The 16,952-nt window shown below is 45.4% G+C and overlaps 3 protein-coding genes across 3 annotated transcripts in view; 1 reads left to right on the forward strand and 2 right to left on the reverse strand.

Moving 5' to 3' along the window:
- LOC143419047 (uncharacterized) overlaps positions 1–1,846 on the forward strand; it is a 34,048-nt gene extending 32,202 nt beyond the window's left edge. The window contains exon 4 of the transcript XR_013099020.1: positions 1,158–1,846. The gene's annotated coding sequence lies outside the window, so the exon portion shown is untranslated. The remainder of the gene's footprint in view (positions 1–1,157) is intronic.
- Positions 1,847–1,989: 143 nt separating this feature from the next.
- Positions 1,990–16,442, reverse strand: LOC112433531 (kinesin-like protein KIF1B). The gene is made up of 16 exons (XM_076887531.1): positions 16,439–16,442; positions 15,966–16,164; positions 15,781–15,847; positions 15,549–15,633; positions 14,820–14,943; positions 14,424–14,607; positions 8,001–8,067; positions 5,887–6,029; positions 4,182–4,364; positions 3,950–4,083; positions 3,788–3,849; positions 3,548–3,693; positions 3,188–3,369; positions 2,569–2,773; positions 2,293–2,411; positions 1,990–2,183 (listed from the first exon to the last, which is right to left on the reverse strand). Exons 1-16 carry the CDS (start codon positions 16,440–16,442, stop codon positions 2,060–2,062), a joined length of 2,028 nt encoding a protein of 675 aa, XP_076743646.1. The 3' UTR covers positions 1,990–2,059.
- LOC112433532 (leucine-rich repeat-containing protein 31-like) lies at positions 9,890–14,582 on the reverse strand. Its single transcript, XM_076885147.1, has 6 exons — positions 14,424–14,582; positions 14,059–14,154; positions 13,193–13,295; positions 12,703–12,867; positions 12,417–12,572; positions 9,890–12,143 (listed from the first exon to the last, which is right to left on the reverse strand). Exons 2-6 carry the CDS (start codon positions 14,074–14,076, stop codon positions 11,686–11,688), a joined length of 900 nt encoding a protein of 299 aa, XP_076741262.1. The 5' UTR covers positions 14,077–14,154; positions 14,424–14,582; the 3' UTR covers positions 9,890–11,685.
- Positions 16,443–16,952: the final 510 nt, after the last annotated feature.

Consider the following 16,952-nt stretch of genomic DNA (forward strand, 5'->3'; position numbering starts at 1 on the left):
AGACTTCCGGAAGGTGAACTCTGTGACTGTGGCTGACTCACATCCTCTCCCAAGAGTTGAGGATTGTGTGGACAGTATTGGACTGCTCAGTATGTCACTAAATTAGATCTTCTTAATGGTTACTGGCAGGTCCCTTTAACTGAACGTGCCTCTAACATCTCTGCCTTTGTTACACCTGATGATTTTCTACAATACGCAGTCATGGCTTTCAGCATGTGTAACGCTCCTGCCACCTTCCAGAGGCTGGTAAATAAAGTCCTCCGTGGCCTGTCCAACTGCAGTGCCTACGTAGATGATCTAGTAATTTATACTGAAACATGGCAAGATCATTTGGAAACGTTACAGCAGGTATTTCACCGTTTGGCTCAAGCTACTCTAACTCTCAACTTAGCTAAGTGTGAGTTTGCCAAAGCTATAGTGATGTACTTAGGCAGGGAGGTGGGACGTGGACAGGTCCGGCCCATAGATGCCAAAGTGGCAGTGATTAAAGAGTTTCCCACACCTACCACCAGGCGTGAGTTGCGTAGGTTTCTAGGGATGGTGGGCTACTACAGAAACCTTTGTAAAAATTTCTCCTCAGCAGTCAAGCCATTGACTGACCTACTCAGCCCAAAAGTTGAGTTTATATGGTCAAGTGAGTGTCAAGATGCTTTTGAGAGTGCGAAAGCCCTCCTCTGCCACACTCCTGTGTTAGCTGCACCTGATTTGACACGACCATTCAAACTGGAGGTTGATGCCAGTGCTGTCGGGGCTGGGGCAGTGCTGTTGCAAGAAGACTTGCAGGGTTTGAACCACCCCGTTTGTTACTTTTCCCGCAAGTTCAATAAAAATCAGTTAAACTACTCCACCATTGAAAAGGAGACCCTGACTTTGTTGTTGGCTCTTCAGCACTTTCACGTATACCTGGGGTCCAGCATGTTACCTCTTGTTGTGTACACCGACCACAACCCACTTGTGTTCCTTACTCGCATGTTTAATCATAACCAGCGCCTTATGCGCTGGGCTCTGTTGTTGCAGGAATACAACTTAAGTATTCACCATAAGAAGGGGTCTGAAAATGTTTTAGCTGATGGTCTGTCCCGCTTGTAAACATGTTTTGCTGTGTTTGTTCTTTGTTTTTGTTCACACTCTTTAATGTCTGCTTCTGCCCAACATAGGTGGTACTTTAAGGGGAGGGGTGGCCCCGCCTTCCTCTATGGAAATCAAAGTGTTCCAGGACTCACGGGGGATTGGCTGGCCCGGACCTATGCCCGCCCTACCTTCATTCAGGTCAGAGCGTGCCAGACCACTCACACCATTGGCTGCTGAGGGAGCCTTGAGTACGACAGACCAATGACACAGCTGCCTGCAATCACCTGAGAAGATAAAAGGCTGAGGATTCTTCATTCGTGGAGGGACTTGTTGATTTGAACAGACTGTGGAGACGGTCCCTCCTGCCTTTGCACTGCTGCCATGTGAGCCTTTGTTTTGAGTTGCCTCCTGTGAGATGTTTAGATGAGTAGTGTTCTACTGGTGTTATTGGTGTTACTGGAGTTGTTATGTTTGTTTAAAATCACTCTATTGCCTAGTGAGTTGTTTCACTAACGGTTTTCAGTTGTGTTAATAAACCTTATGTTTTTCTTTTTATCTAACCCCCTAGTCTCTGGGCTCGTTTATGTTACGTCCGCTGTCGCCTAGCAGAGCCGGGTCGTAACACAGAGCATAAACTAACACGTCACTTGGAGATAACTGTAGATTTTTCCTTCATGGTTTCAAATGTAAGCTGGCTGATTTGGTTCATTTTTGTTTTTTTGTTTTAAACTGAGCAAACCTGGTCTTCTCCTGAGGACTGCTGCAGGTATCATGCGAGCATGTTAATTTATTAAAAAAACCAACAGCAAAAACCCCCAAAATAGAATGAAACTCATTTCAGGAGACAAATAGCACTGATAGAGACATTTTTTTTGTACAGATGATTGGCAAACGGAAAGTTTCTAAAGAGTCGTGCACACACAAGCAGACTACTACAACATGCTACTTAGTTAGGAGAGTTTGGGAATGACAACTAAGCGGAACAAGATTAGACCCAAACATTGTCATCGAAACAAAAACACAAAAAGCTGAGGGGAGGGAATGGAGAGGAGGAAAGCTGAGCTGGCAGCGGGGTTGCTGGAGGAAGGCTGCGCCGCCTCGCCAGCTTAGATCTGCAGGGAGATTTTTACGTTGTGAGGAGAAGGGAATGTTTTTGAAGGGTGCAGAAGCTGCACGTTTGACTGTGGTGTGAGAGGAGCGTGTGTGTCTGTGTGTGTGTACCTTATCGTTCCTGCTCGCAGAGGATTAAAAGCGTACAGCCAGTCGTTCATGTCGTTCTCGTTGTTGGCCAGCAGGAGGATGCCTCCATGTTTTGTGCACACTGCAAATGTGTTGGGCGTCTGAAAAGAAAACATCACATTATATTCATATTCATTCAAATGATAAATCCCAGTCCATTTGCCATTTCATCAATCAACGTGCACCAAAACAATTTGAATGAATTCTCATTAAAAGACAAACGTGTTACATCCAGCCTTTCTCTATCCTGCCTCAAACCTTAAGCATGGCCTGCTGGTCTTCGCTGTATTCCACCTGAGCTGTGGAGAGGTTGAGGACGCCTCGCTCCACGGGGTCCTGGTCGCTGTTGTAGATGAAGTCGTAGGGCCGGCGAACAACCACAAAATGCTTCCCCCATGAGTTAGAGCGAGGCTCCACGAAGCTTAGAAAACCCTTCTTGGACACAACAGATCTGAAAAGAAGAGATTTTATTCATTTATTTATTTTTTAAGAGAGCGCTTGTTTTTCTGAGGAAGAAGCAGAGTTGGTTTGTTTCCAGCTGAAATCATCCAGGCTCAGGAATTTGAATCGATCCACATCACTTCTGCTTGAACTAGAGAACATGAGTGTCGACTTACATTTGGTCTGTGAGACACATGTCATAGTGACAGTATTTGGGTTAATATGGCATTACTCACCCTGGTCGCATTTCTTCACCTTATATTATTTCTCACCTTGCAGTCACTGATGCTGTTCACCAGCTGCTTGTATTCAGTATTGAAGGTGTGTGTCAGAAGGCGCAGGCACTACAACACAACAGGAACAAGACCGATCAGCTCCGAGCAGAGAAGGAAGAAGGCAGCAACAAGAACGCCCACTAAGCCCACGTTTTTCTCACCTTGGTGGCCAGCTCCTTCTCACGCTTTCAAAGGTGGTGCTGGAGATCTGCGAGGAGACGGAGGTGGACGTGGACAGAGTGCCGGAGCTCACGCTGGGGGACAGAGACTCACTCAGGGACTTGGTGGTGGGAGCTGTTCCCACGGGAGCCGCCTCTCCCAGAAGGTGACGGGTCTTTTCCACCTGGACGAAAGATGGGGGCGAATGTGAGGTGGGGAGAAGAGGGGAGGTTAGTCATGTAACGTCTGTACTCTAAGAAAAAACTTTTTAGAATAGCACTTTGGTCTTTGAGTTGAAAAGTCATTTTTCCCTCTACGATATTAAACAGATTTATTTCTTTATGAATCTTTTAAGGCCCCACCCCCTGCAGCTGCTCCATCTTCTCCAGCTCCCACTGGTGCTCTAGGATGAGGCTATCTCCTCTGGGCCTCCAGCCGGCCAGGTTCTCCTCTCCACGCACATAAGCCACTGATGTGTCCAGGACCTTCCTCCTCCTCCTCTGCATCCCTGCTCAGGACATGAGCCCTCATTAGGATGAAGCTCTCCACAGAATTATGATAAAACAGCTGCCGTTCTTTAAACATGTTTCATGGCCGCTCACCTGGGCTTCCAGTGTCAGACATCTTACACAAGCTCAGCTCGTAGATCCCAGTCACTCGGTTGCTATAATGAAGCAGAAGTTTTGAACAAGGAAACTTTGTAACAGGGCAGATATCTTTGATTGTGAAACAGAGATGGCCACAGTGCAGCAGCCCAGATTTACCAGTCAGCAGTTTTGGAGTATCCAGTCCCAAAGAGGTTCTTGAGAGAACGGGGTGGGGAAATCTTGGCGTCTCGGGAGTAAAAGACCATGCAGATGTCTTTGGTGATAATGGCAGGCTGGATGCAATGGTCCAGCTGCAGAGAGGAGATAAAGGGTGTGTGTTAGACACGATGACATCAAGAGACTTAAAAACACGTACAAACAGGTACAACACGGCGAAGCAGCGGCTGACCTCCAGATACGCAGATAAGGTCATGTAGATCTTCTCTCCGTAGGGAGTGACACGGTTGAGCAGGAGGGAACCTTTTAAGGGTGTTTTTATTTGTGCTCCCTGGCCTGGAAATAAACGGTTTCCGATCAGACCTGCTTCATCTTTGTGCCCTTGGTATCTGACTCGCTTGCTCCCCCATGCATTTTAAAAGAATCCTTCTCTTCAGCATGAAGTTCTGGCTCAGCTTTAGTGTCTGCATTACATGTACACAAAGACAGAAACATTCAATGATAAAAACACACAGTGGAATAAAATTGTAAGATGTCATCAGTTGATGCAGTTTAAGGACACTTGTTGTTCTGTGCAGTCTCACCTGGAGCTCACGTTTCTAGTTCATGCCATCATGACCAAAGATTCTTCAATTAATAGTTTAAAGATGTCCATGAATGCACTGCTAACTGCTCTTCACCCTGATAAAAATCAACATGCATTTAGAATAAGAAACACTTTTACAAAACCAAAAGCTTCACTGTACTTAGTGATTTATACGTCTACAAAACAGGTTCAGTTTGTAACTGAGAGAGCGGCTCAGTGGTGCTGAATTATATTTCCAATAGAAACACAATTTCATATGTTGTAGTAACAACACACTGCCACAAGATGGCAGCCTAGGCCTACTTTAACATGCTGTTCCAGTAAAAAAGAAAAAGTGACAGAGCCTTGAAAGAGTGACAGAGACACTTTTTATGAACTCATCTGTAATGTGTCACCTTTTCTGTAGGATGAAGAAGTGCTTCCCTTCTTTTAAAGTAAATACAGGCTTACAAAGATCCTCTAAACATGTTTCTGAAATAATCCTAAACACAATCATTAAATCAAAAATGCAAGAAACTATTTATTTAATCACTCTTCTTAACTTAATTCCTTAACTTAGTAAAAAATAAAATAAAATAGACAAGAACTTTTCTGCTGTCTCACCTCTGTCAGTTTTCATGCTGTTGCAAGAACAGGTGGAGGTGCAGGTGGAACTTTGACTTCAGTGTGGTTTGTATGTGCAGGCAGGAGTGTGACATCTCAGGACAGCAGAGGATTGTCGAGCACGGTGACTCCTGCTGCGACGCCCCCGTCTGACTGTCCTGAGCTCTTGGTCCTCAGCAGACGGCCCACACACTCATTCATCACCATGTCTTTACCCTGCCTGTAAGAAAACCAAGAAAAGGCTAACATTAGAAACAGCCACCAACCAATCCCTTTTACTCCACCACCCAAAAACCAGTGAGAAACACTAGTTAGTATTAACTTGGAATCAAAGTGCACTAATCCCCAGGCTCCCAGCATAACATACAGTCCAACACAAACTCCACAAACTGTCTTGCTTCAGCTGACTTTCCTTCACCTTCTCTCCAAACAATCTGTTGTGCTCTTTTCAGCACAAAGCCACACTCCTGCTCACTGATCCTCACCTCTTTTTAACCTAGTCTCAGCAACTTTGTCCCATAGCTCGCACATCCTTTCCACCTCCATCTTTCTTCCCAGCCAACTGATACATACCTTTTCTCCTTCCTTAAAAGCCAGCCTAAGAAATACGAGTTCATAAACGCCACAGAGAAATAAATCAGAGGAATAAAATGCAAATGATATTGCTTACACTGAACAGCAACACCCAGGTGAGGATTATCTAATGCCAAATTTTCCAAACAATGAAAAACCGTGCCCTTTTTCTCACCATGTCTAGAGTGTAGAGGTCAGCCAATGTCGCTCGGATCTGCTGCACAGCTTGAGGCTGGTCTGGGAAGAATCTGTCCAGGACTCCAGGTCTGGGGAGCACTTGCTGAACCTTCTTGGTACCAGCCAGGTGAGCGCTGATATCTGGACACAAAGCCATAGAAAAAAAAAAGAAAAAAAAATGCATCTATTAATCACCTGGGTCACCTGCTGAGAAAGAAAAAAGAAAACAAGCAGAAGAGAACAAGAGTAATAGAATAAACAACATCACAATGATATATGGGAATATGACAGTAAATACTAAATATTAAACATTATTGTGCAGCACATAAGATCAACAGAACACAGTGTGCTTTGAGGTAGGAGCCAAAAAGGGTGAAGTTTGTGTGTGTGAGCACCTGTGAGCATGGACGCGCTTGTTTTTTAAAAAGGTTCCTTCATGTAATGATCTGCTAGAGGGTGTGGGGGGGCCACAGCCCCGTCCTCCAGGGCATGAAGCAGGTATGGAGGAGATCAAAACTCCAGACATCCAGAGGCCCCCAGAACACAAGAGACCAAGGAAGACCAACAGAGGGGCAGCCGCGCCACTGTCCCAGAAAGAGCTGAGGAGAGTCCCAGATGAGGGCTCACTCAGCAGCTGCGGAGCAGAAGCCAGGGGGGGTTGCAGTGACGCGCCCGTGAGCTCCGCCGGCAGCCAGCCGTGCCTGAGTGACCGAGCCCCAGGCCGAGAGGCCGGGGGCACCCCCACCTCCGAAGTGGCCCGAGCGAGCCCCAGGCTCCAGGCCCCGATAAGCGGCCGCCAAGGAGTGAGCCGGTGTGTACCTGGACACGCATCCCCGGACACAAAGAACCACCAACGCACCGATGTCTGAGGGAGTCCGCCACTGGCAGGGGAAGTGGTGGTAGGGGGAGATAGGCCTCCAAACCTTGGAGGGCCTGAGATGTCCCCAGAGAGGTGGCGTCTGATACCCAACCTGACATATAGACACAGACATACAGGCACACACAGACACAAACATCCATTCCCACCCTCATGCTCTCATATGTACTTACTCCACACTCAACCAACGTGGAGACAGACATAAAGAGACGCTGTACACACGATCACACTCCCCAAGCGTACTCTACGAACCGGGTCTAGGTACCGTTGCCCCTGGAGGGGGAACTGCACCCAGACCCAGGTGGTGTTACCCTTTTCCCTGCGGTGGGGAGAGGCAGACCACCCCAACTCCGCAGCAGCAGGGAGGCCCCAGACTCCAGACCGCAGTCGGACGGCCAACTCCTCCTCCTAGCCCCCCCGCTCCAGCAGGCCGCAGAGAATGGGGGTGAGAGAAGACTCCAAACCTCCCTCAACCCGCTCATTGTAGTGTTGATGCATGTGTGTTCTAAGGTGCATTTAAAACCCAGGAGGGCATGGAGCTACCTGCCAGAGAGCAGCAGGTAAGCGCATAGTCCCTCCTGATAGCCCTCAATGTCTACGTGTATTTAAAATTGAGAGGTGGGCAACGACACCAGGGGTGGGGTGTACATGTATCGTGTATCCATGTATCCATGTATTGTGCCCACCCCCAAGATCCTATATGTATGTGTAATGAGAGTGTGAGTAATGTGAATGTCTAAGTTGTGGGATAAAATTGAGGCAGAGGCAGCCAGAAGGGGACAGAGGGGGGGTAGCCTCCTCTGCACCCTGGTGACACCCCCATACTCCGCGCCCCGCCAGGGAAAGGGGGCCCAGGCCCATCCAGACCGGGGCCCAGTGCAGCAGCGCCTCCCGGCCCCACAGAGCCCGGGACAGTCCACCCAACCCCACCACAGAGAAAACTGCACCCACCCCACCATCCACTCATCTTCCAGACTACATAAGACAATAGACGCCCAGGCTGAGATCTTCCTCCACCTCTCCTGTATCTCCCCCTCCTGCAGAGAGAGTTCCTGAAGAGCGGAAAGCTCCAGAGAGTTGCAGCATGGCCTGGAGGTGTCACTATCACAATCTGCGGGGAGTATGATCATTTGTTATGAAAAAAGACGACCCAAATGCAGACTCACAGGCTGGCAAGGATAAACTAAAGGCAGCCTGTTTATTTTGGACGGAGAGAATGATATGAAATATCTGACAGGGAACTGAGAAACTCAGAAACCTATACTGGGGGATAACACTAGGAAACATGACCAGTGAAGCTGGCTGACGAAAGGAGAAGATTAAACATTAAACACACAGGACGGTTATTAGGGAAGAGGAGACGGCAGGGACAAATCAGGAGTAACGAGACAGTTACAGCAAAACTCAACATAACCAACAAAATAAAATAGGAAGCACGTGTTTTGATCGCTGGCTCCAGTCTGCATGCTGAAGCTTCCTTTGGTTACAAGATACAGAACCAACGTTAGTGTGAATGAGACTATGAGAATGTTATATAGCATTTGCTCCACTTTGAATTCAGTTTGAAGAAGTAAAGAGACAAACAAACTTAAAAGAGACGATAGGATTAAAAAAACACAGACACCGCAAAAGGACGAAACACGGGCAAGAAGCAAAGTAAACAGAAAAGGAAGCAAGGAAATAGAAAGATAAGATCCACATGAATAGAATAGACAAAATATGAGTGCTTCAAGCAAACTGTGCAGGAATAAAATATAAATAGCAAACAGCAGAAATAAATAACAAATGGGGGAAAATATGTAGGATGAACAGGAACAAAGACACTGGAGAACAAAGTGGTGAGGGTTACTCAGACCACCATTAACTGACTAAATACATGGGAACTGGCAAAGTGAGACGCGGTCACAGAGAGTGACAAGGTACAAGGCGCACAAAAAGAGGGACTGGCAAAATTAGACGTCTATCAGAAGTACAGAATACAGAGACAGACAGGCAGACAGTGAAACAAACATGGAGACAAAACCTGCTACACACAGAGACAACACTAACACGGCCTGAACATGAAAGGAAACAAATTTAGACCAGCAACTAAGAGGAAGCACTAATTTGGAAGGGAAATAATACCAGACATATGGTGCACTCTGAATATCACCAGTCTGTTGCAAAGCTAACAGAGAGACAGACAAGCATTCACACCTACAGCTAATTTAAAGATACCACTTCAGCGTCACAGCTGGGTCCTTCTCTGTGTTATAAACGACACAGAGAAGGCCCCAGCTGTGACGCCACAGTAGTTCATTTGTTGACTGATACATCGATGTAGTCTCTCAGGAACGAGGGCGAAATGCCAACGACCGCCTGTCTGTTTTCAGGGCTGTATTTGAAGCCATGCTCCAATCAGGCAAAGTTTTAAGTGTTGCACATTTCGATGGGTTTCTTTCAGCTGACATAGTTTCCATTTGGGTCATGTGGTGTTAGATACCCCAGCGTGTGGTCATAGGGTGAAGAGCCCGGACGATTAGTGGGATTTTAGGTGTGGTGTAAAAATGACGCTGCAACTTTAAAAACGTTGTTGCTTTAAGGATTAACGTACAACCATACTTGGGCTGAGTTTGACACTGGTTCTCTTCAGTAATTAAAATAGCTTTAACACATGATAAGATCAAATGTCAGCTACACTGTGACAGTCGAGGGGCCACACTCAGATATATTTATTCGCTTGTTCTCTTTGTGTGATAAGAGTTTCCATCTGAATTTAACCCCTGTGTGGGGCTGATCTTTCATTTCATTTTATTTCAAGCTCAGATTCTTTGCCTTTGGCACATTTTCTGTGACGAGACTTCAAACCATTCCCACCGTCCTTATTAATCAACATGGTGAAGTGATTCTTCGCAAGGTGATGGGATAGGAAGAGTTTCAGAAAATGAGGCCTTTTGTCTTTATTGGAGAGGTCAGTGCAGACAGGACGGATGGGGGGAAGGCGAGGGGGGAATGACACACAGGAAACGGTGTTGGTCAGACCCAAAGACAGGCGTGGGCAGTGAGGACTCTCACCTTCAGACTCACTGTCTAATCAGTCTGACAGTGAGTCTGAAGACAGAGCAACCCAACACACGTTACTATGTTCATCATCATCATTGTTTATTTATATAGCACTTTAAAAACACACAAGGCTGACCAAACTGCTGAACAATAGAAACATAATAGATACCATAAGAATAATAAATACGATACAATAATAAACATAGCGAAAAACAATAAAATACAAGTCAGTCAACCACTGAGTCAAAAGCCAGTGAATAAAAATGCTTTTTCAATCTGGATTTAAAAACCAGCACTGATGTCGATTGCCTAATGTGAAGAGGAAGATTATTCCAAAGCTTAGGAGCCACGATAGAGAACGCTCGGTCTCCTCTCAGTTTCAGCCGTGATTTGGGGACTGAGAGCAACAGCTGCTCAGCTGACCGGAGCGACCGAGTGGGGACATAGGGCTTCAGCAGGTGCCAGACCATTTAAAGATTTAAAAACCAATAAAAGAACTTGAAAATGAATCCTAAATTCAATTGGAAGCCAGTGCAGGGAGGCCAAGAGTGATGTTATCACTAAGCAGGACATTAAATCAAATTAATGAGACACCAAAACAAGAGCTGGAGCCCAAGACAGCCATGAAGTCACAGTGTACACAAATACACAAGAAACACAGAAACCAGCTGGGTGGATGTGGCTCGGGAACCTTCTGTTACCTTGAACGTCGGTGTTTTGAACGCTGGCTGCTCCAGTCTGCTTGTATTTGTCCAAGATTTCCCCTCATATCTTGGTTATGGTTATTTTTTCTTTTATTAAACTGATCACACTCCTGTTCATGAATAGAAAAAAACCCCATCAGTGTATTTTCACTTAAACAAGCAGCTGTTTTTTTTGCATTAAAGTTATATAAAAATGTAACAGTGCAAATTCCTCGCTGACAGTTTAACCAAAAGGCATTTCCAGTGGAAAGTAGCCGACATATCCTCAGCATAACCATGTATAATATCCACAAAACCTGAGAAGGTTGGAGAGAAGGTAGGCGAACTCTGCTGGGATCTGCGTTTAACAAAGTGTCTAAAGACGAAACAAAGAAATCTTTCTGTAAATGTTCAGATGCACAGACTGGACTGAAAAAGAGTGAAAAAGCAGCTAACGTCCAAAAATAAGAAAACTTTGAAAGAACTCCAAAAAAACCTGGAGAACTTTTGCTCAAAAAACAGTTTTGTTTTTTTTAAATTACAAGGCAATCTGACAAAATGTCATCAAATGAGACTCAAGACTTCTGCAGGTCTCTGCCATGACTCAATTTTTTTTCTTAACGGCAGAAACAATTGTTCCTTTTTTACTTTGTTTCTATTTTCTCTTCTTGTTTTTATCTGTTGAACAACAAACAACATTCATGCTGATTCACATAATATCCTGTCTCTAATCTCTGGGATTTCCTCGTAGCTCTTTGATGCAAAGAACATCCATCAAACGCTCCAGCTTGTGCTCAACATCATCGTGAACGGTGAAGGTACTCTGACGAGAAAATACTCAGTCGACCTTTTGGTTGATTTGTTAAAGAACCCCAAAATAGCTGATTACCTAACAAGGTATGCAGATAATTCACAGCTCTTTTCCTGAATAGCTGCTTTAAAACTCTGCTGAAAGCCTTTGTCCATTTCCAGGTATCCCCACTTCTCGGCATGTGTGTCTCAAGTGTTAGGACTGCTGCATTGGAAAGACCCAGACCCTGCAGCCAAGGTGAGAGACGACAAATATGATAACCCACACCAGCTGTGCTTAACTCTGTAAGTTCCCAGTATTCCCTGAAACCATCACGTGTGACACAGTTTACATCAGACGTGATGCAGCTGACGTCAACACTGACCTTCTTGTGGTAACAGAGACTTAAAAAAATAATAATAAAGCAACAAAGTGGGTCGCTCTTTGACAGTAAATTCCAGTGCGGTCCGCTCCAATCTCCTCAGGCTGACTCTCTTCTAGGCTCTCCTGACTGTTCCCTTTACATGTTGATGATGTGTCTTGTAAATCTGGATCCCTTTCCAGCAGGACGCTCCTCTTTTTCAGACAGTACCTCAGCTGCTCTCTCTCCTGACAGTCAGCTGTCCACCTCTGCATGGCCAGTCGAGCCAGCGCCGGCATTTGAGGCAGAGCTCGGAGCAGAGCGGGCAGCCAGGCTGAGCACGGAGCAGAGGTTGAAGGTCGCAAACTGACATCCACGTCTTCCAGAGAGCCCAGACCTCCTGCTGCAAACAGACTGCACCAACCGTTGTCTCCCACCAAGCTGTTGTAGGACAGATCCAGTGCACGGAGTGAGGAGAGACAGCCCCGTCTGCACACGGCAGCTGCACAGAGGAAGAGGACCCATTGATAACTGATCACTTTATGCCTGTTCACTTTACTGTTTTGTTCACAATGTTTCTGATGGAGACAAAAATAACACCGAATAGTTTCATTGTTTTGTTTTATACGACAGCTACAGATGCTGGCAGCATGAAATAAATGAAAGAAATATCAATTTCCTTCAGGCTTTACTTGTCTTAATATACATTTATGCAGCCTAATGATCCACTACAGACCAAAAAAGAAAAAGTATAATGTCATTGTGTGTTAGTTACCCAGATGTTGCATGTCATCAGTGGTGAGCTCGCAGCTGCAAAGACGGAGCTCGCTGACGACTGATGGCTGCAGAGCATCCAGCAGGAGCGCCAAGTGACCGCCAACCACTTTACACCAGGAAATATCCACCGTGCGCAGATAGGACACCGCCAGGGCTGATGCATAAACACAAAGTTTTCACCATTTCAGGCTAGAGGGTGGAAGAGGTATTCAGGGAGAATGACTTGAAGGAAAACTTCTATAAATAAACAAGTGTGTGTGTGTGTGTGTGTGTGTGTGTGTTACCCAGAGCAGTGAAGGACTCGTTGCTCATGTAGCAGCTGTTGAATGGCAGCCTCCTCATTTGTGTCGCAGGGAGGGCGGAGACCAGCAGGTGGACCACACCTCCCACTTCCTTATTGGATGACACATCAAGCTCGGTCAGTGCAGTGAGAGAGGGCAGCACCTGGACTGAAAAACAACGAGTCACATGACTGCTGCAGCGAGCATGCGATTAGTGTCCGGCGTGTGAGATTGGTAGCAACTGACTCAGAGCCTCTAGATCATCTCGCGTGAGGCAACACAGGTGGAGGTCGAGTCCCTCCAGGTGTGTGACGTGAGCCAGGTGAAAGGTGAGGCGGCTCAGTCCACCAGCTAGAAGCAGCTTTACAGTATATTAATCAGAACAATGCTGCTCTCTAATGTATCTTGGTAAAGTGCAGAAAAATCTAATGTTTTATATGATACAGTGTGATTTCAGTAACATATCATAATGGAGGCTTCAGCAAGTACTTACGAAGGAAATCTTTCCTCTGCTCTTCAGTTAGTTCATCAAATACCTCCCAAAACATCTGTATGGTGGGGTGGCGGTCATGATATCTCCAACCATAACTTGTGTTCTGAAAACAGTGAAAATGACTGTTATAATCATAGAGTTTGTAAGGTCAGGCATACACTATGTTGCCAAAAGTATTCCCTAACACATCCAAATCATTCAATTAATGTGTTCCAATCACTTCCATGGACACAGGTGTATTAAATCAAGCACCTAGGCATGCAGACTACTTCTACAAACATGTGTGAAAGGACGAGTCGCTCTCAGGAACTGAATGAATTCCAGCATGGTAATGTGATAGGATGCACCAGTGCAACAAGTCCAGTCATGAAATTTCCTCGCTATTAAATATTCCATAGTCAGCTGTTAGTGATATTATAACAAAGTGGAAGTAATTGGAAATGACAGCTAGTCAGCTGATGCTAAGGCTCATAGTGCACTTAAGTCACCAATATCTGCAGTCTGCTGTTGTTACAGATGTCCAAACTTCATTGGTTTCCATGGCTGAGCAGCTGCATCCCAGCCTTACACTGACAAACACAATGCAAAGCGTCAGATGGAGTGATTTAAGCATCTCAACACTGGACTCTAAAGCAGTGGAGATGTGTTTACTGGAGTGACGAATCACACTTCTCTGACTGGCAATCCGATGGATGTGTCAGGGTTTGGTGGTTGCCAGAAGTACTTGTCTGACTGCACTGTGCCAAGTGTAAAGTGTGGGCATGTGTGCACATGGCTGGGCACCAGTGCACAATACAAGGTCCATAAAGACATGGATGAGTGAGTTTGGTGTAGAAGAACTGGACTAGCCTGCACAGAGTCCTGACCTCAACCTGATAGAACATCTTTGGGATGAATTAGAGCAGCAACTGTGAGCCAGGCCTTCTCCTCCAACGTCAGTGTCTGACACCACAAATGCACCTCTGGAAGAATAGTCAAAAAATTCCCATAAACACACCTAAACCTTGTGGAAAGCTTTTCCAGAAGAGTGGAAGCAGTTATAGCTGCGAAGGGTGGGCTGACTATTATATTATACTATCATACAAAAGTCTGGATTAAGACTGAGATGTGACACAAGTTCATATTTGTGTTAAAGCAGCCGACTGAATGCTTTTGACAGTATGCAGTACACAGTTATTGTGCTACAGGACAGCTGTGAAACTACAGCCTGTGTCTGTTTGGCTGACTGTACCTGTTTGAACTTTTCCCAGTCATGCACGTCCTGGCCGACCAGCACTCCCTGCAGCTCCTCTGGTCGAAACAGCCTCACCAAATCCTGCTCACACACCAGGAAGAAGCCTCGCTTGAACTCCTGGAACAGATTCTCCACTGATGTGTTGAAGGCATGATTCACATAGGCCTCCACAAACTCCTTCCTGTTTAGGAGGGAAAATTTTGAATCAGCAAACATTTCACAAAGACAAAGGTGCTGCAGATGAACCTCACAAACACTTCATGTTTTATATTTACCTCATATTAAGACCTACTAAGGACCTGATTGTTTTTAATTATGTCCTGATACATAAAACCTGAGAGCTCACATAACTGCATATGCTCAGAATAGACAGCACACATCGATACAAATTACTGCCTTGCAGCAGCAATCTTCAGACCATCACTATGAGCTCCATACAAGGTTACACTGTTCCTGTTATTAACAGCAGGGGGCACTATCAGCCACAGACTGGGAGCCAGATATGCTCTGCTGGTGCCTCATTGTTACAGAGGAAAGACTCTATAGTGAGAAACAGCTGAGGGGGAAACACTGATCTGGAAACGTCTGAGTGTTACAGAGGATATACATAGCACTGTGGTTCAGTGTCACACAATCACAAACAAATACAGCAAAGTACTAAAAAGGGTGTTGCCTCCAAAGATTGCTTTTACTGGTTTGGAGCTTAGGAGGCTTAATAACAACAGGCATGAATGAAGACAGATCAGAACAGCTGTTTGATCACAGCATCCAGTACCAACACAATCATCCACACTCAAGAGCCTGTTGGCTTCAGAGTCAGCAGCTGAATGTCTAAAATATCAAATGTCATTTTTGATCCATCAGCTACAGCATGAACTGCTTAAAGTGAGAAGCAGCCTGAAGCCCGACAGATTCATCTTTCCAGACTGAAAATATCTCAGAGTGAACCGAGTGGTGCGTTTTCAGGGTGATCTCACAAAGTCAAATCCCTTTAATGATGTTCTGTCCTGTCTTCCTCTATCAAAAGCACACAAACACTATAAAACATTGTTTCGGTGCTTTGGGGTTTTGTTTTCTACACAGAGGTATAGCACGACTAGACCCTAAAGGCAGGCTGCTCACCTACAACCAGCTCACGAACATCTTTCCAATGGAGCTCGCTGCCTTTCTCGTGGATGAGGGTCACTGTGATCCTCCGCTGGATCCCCTGCAGCAAACATAACAGGAGCTCAGGATCACAGTGAGCACAGCTAGAGCAACATTACGCTTTAAAAGAAGATATTCAACTGTGTACAAAGGAAGCAGTTACCACTGTGTGAGTAATAAGGAAACAACATGTGCACCAATCCTGTACCTGGTGCAGCAGGTAGGTACCATGACAGGGCAGGCCTCCACTGTGATCCACGATGGCTGGGATGTACCTGTGCATGGAGGGAGGAGGTGACACAACATCCCAACTTATAATATTCTTCCTGGAGATCATTTTTATGGTTCCTTTAAAGCTTGTGCGTGAATATAACACTCCAGATGGATACTCACTCTCCAGTGGGCTCCAGCTCGCTGATCTCAAACCAGACCAGCAGGTCGTACTTGCTGACACACTGACCCAGGTTGGATTTGGTGATGGTGTTCAACTTGGAGGCTGCAACTGGCACACACACACACACACACACACACACACGCACACACACACACACACACACACACACACACGCACACACACACACACACACACACACTCAACGTTAACAAGTGGGAATTTTTCTGGATTTAAGAGAAGGTGAATAAAAGTGAGCAGTATTTACTACATGCTTTGGGTGACTAAATGGAGGATGGATAGGTGACATGAAAACACTACTGACCCTTTATACTGAGCCAATAGCTCACACAGTTCTATTAAATCTGTCTAAAGAGCCAGTAATCACAGAGGATAGATACTGGAAGAAAACTGAAATGTTAGGAGGAACTAAATCACACATTACAACACCAGTGGCAGCACCCTGCTGTCTCACACATCGGGATCACGGTCCTGTTGAAGCGGGATAATTGCTAAAGCTCACAGTTGGATTCCTCTATACTCAATATGATGGAAAAAACTATTTTAACAAACAATTAAAAAATGAACAAGTAAAAGATCTACTATAGCCAAAAGAAGACCATTTACAGACTATAGCCCTGTCAACAAGTATTTGCCTCCTTTCTGATTTCCTATCTTATTCCATATTTGTCACACTTACACCTTTCACATCAATACATTTATAACATTAGACAACAATGTCTAATATTCAACGGCAGTTTTCAAGGGCAAAACGCTATCCAAACATACTTGGTCCTATATGAAAAAGTAATCGCACAGAAACCCGATACCTTATGTGTCACCTCTGACACCAAGAACTGCAGCAAGCGTTTGGTGCTAGAGGTCACATTTGGACTCTGGACCTCTGTGGAGTGTGCACATGATCTCATTACTGTCTAAAAATCCAAGGAGTGCTGAATCATTGAAAAATACACAGTAACAGGTGTGTA

The sequence above is a fragment of the Maylandia zebra genome, linkage group LG1, assembly GCF_041146795.1.
Source record: "Maylandia zebra isolate NMK-2024a linkage group LG1, Mzebra_GT3a, whole genome shotgun sequence".
NCBI classification, from domain to species: Eukaryota; Metazoa; Chordata; class Actinopteri; order Cichliformes; family Cichlidae; genus Maylandia; species Maylandia zebra.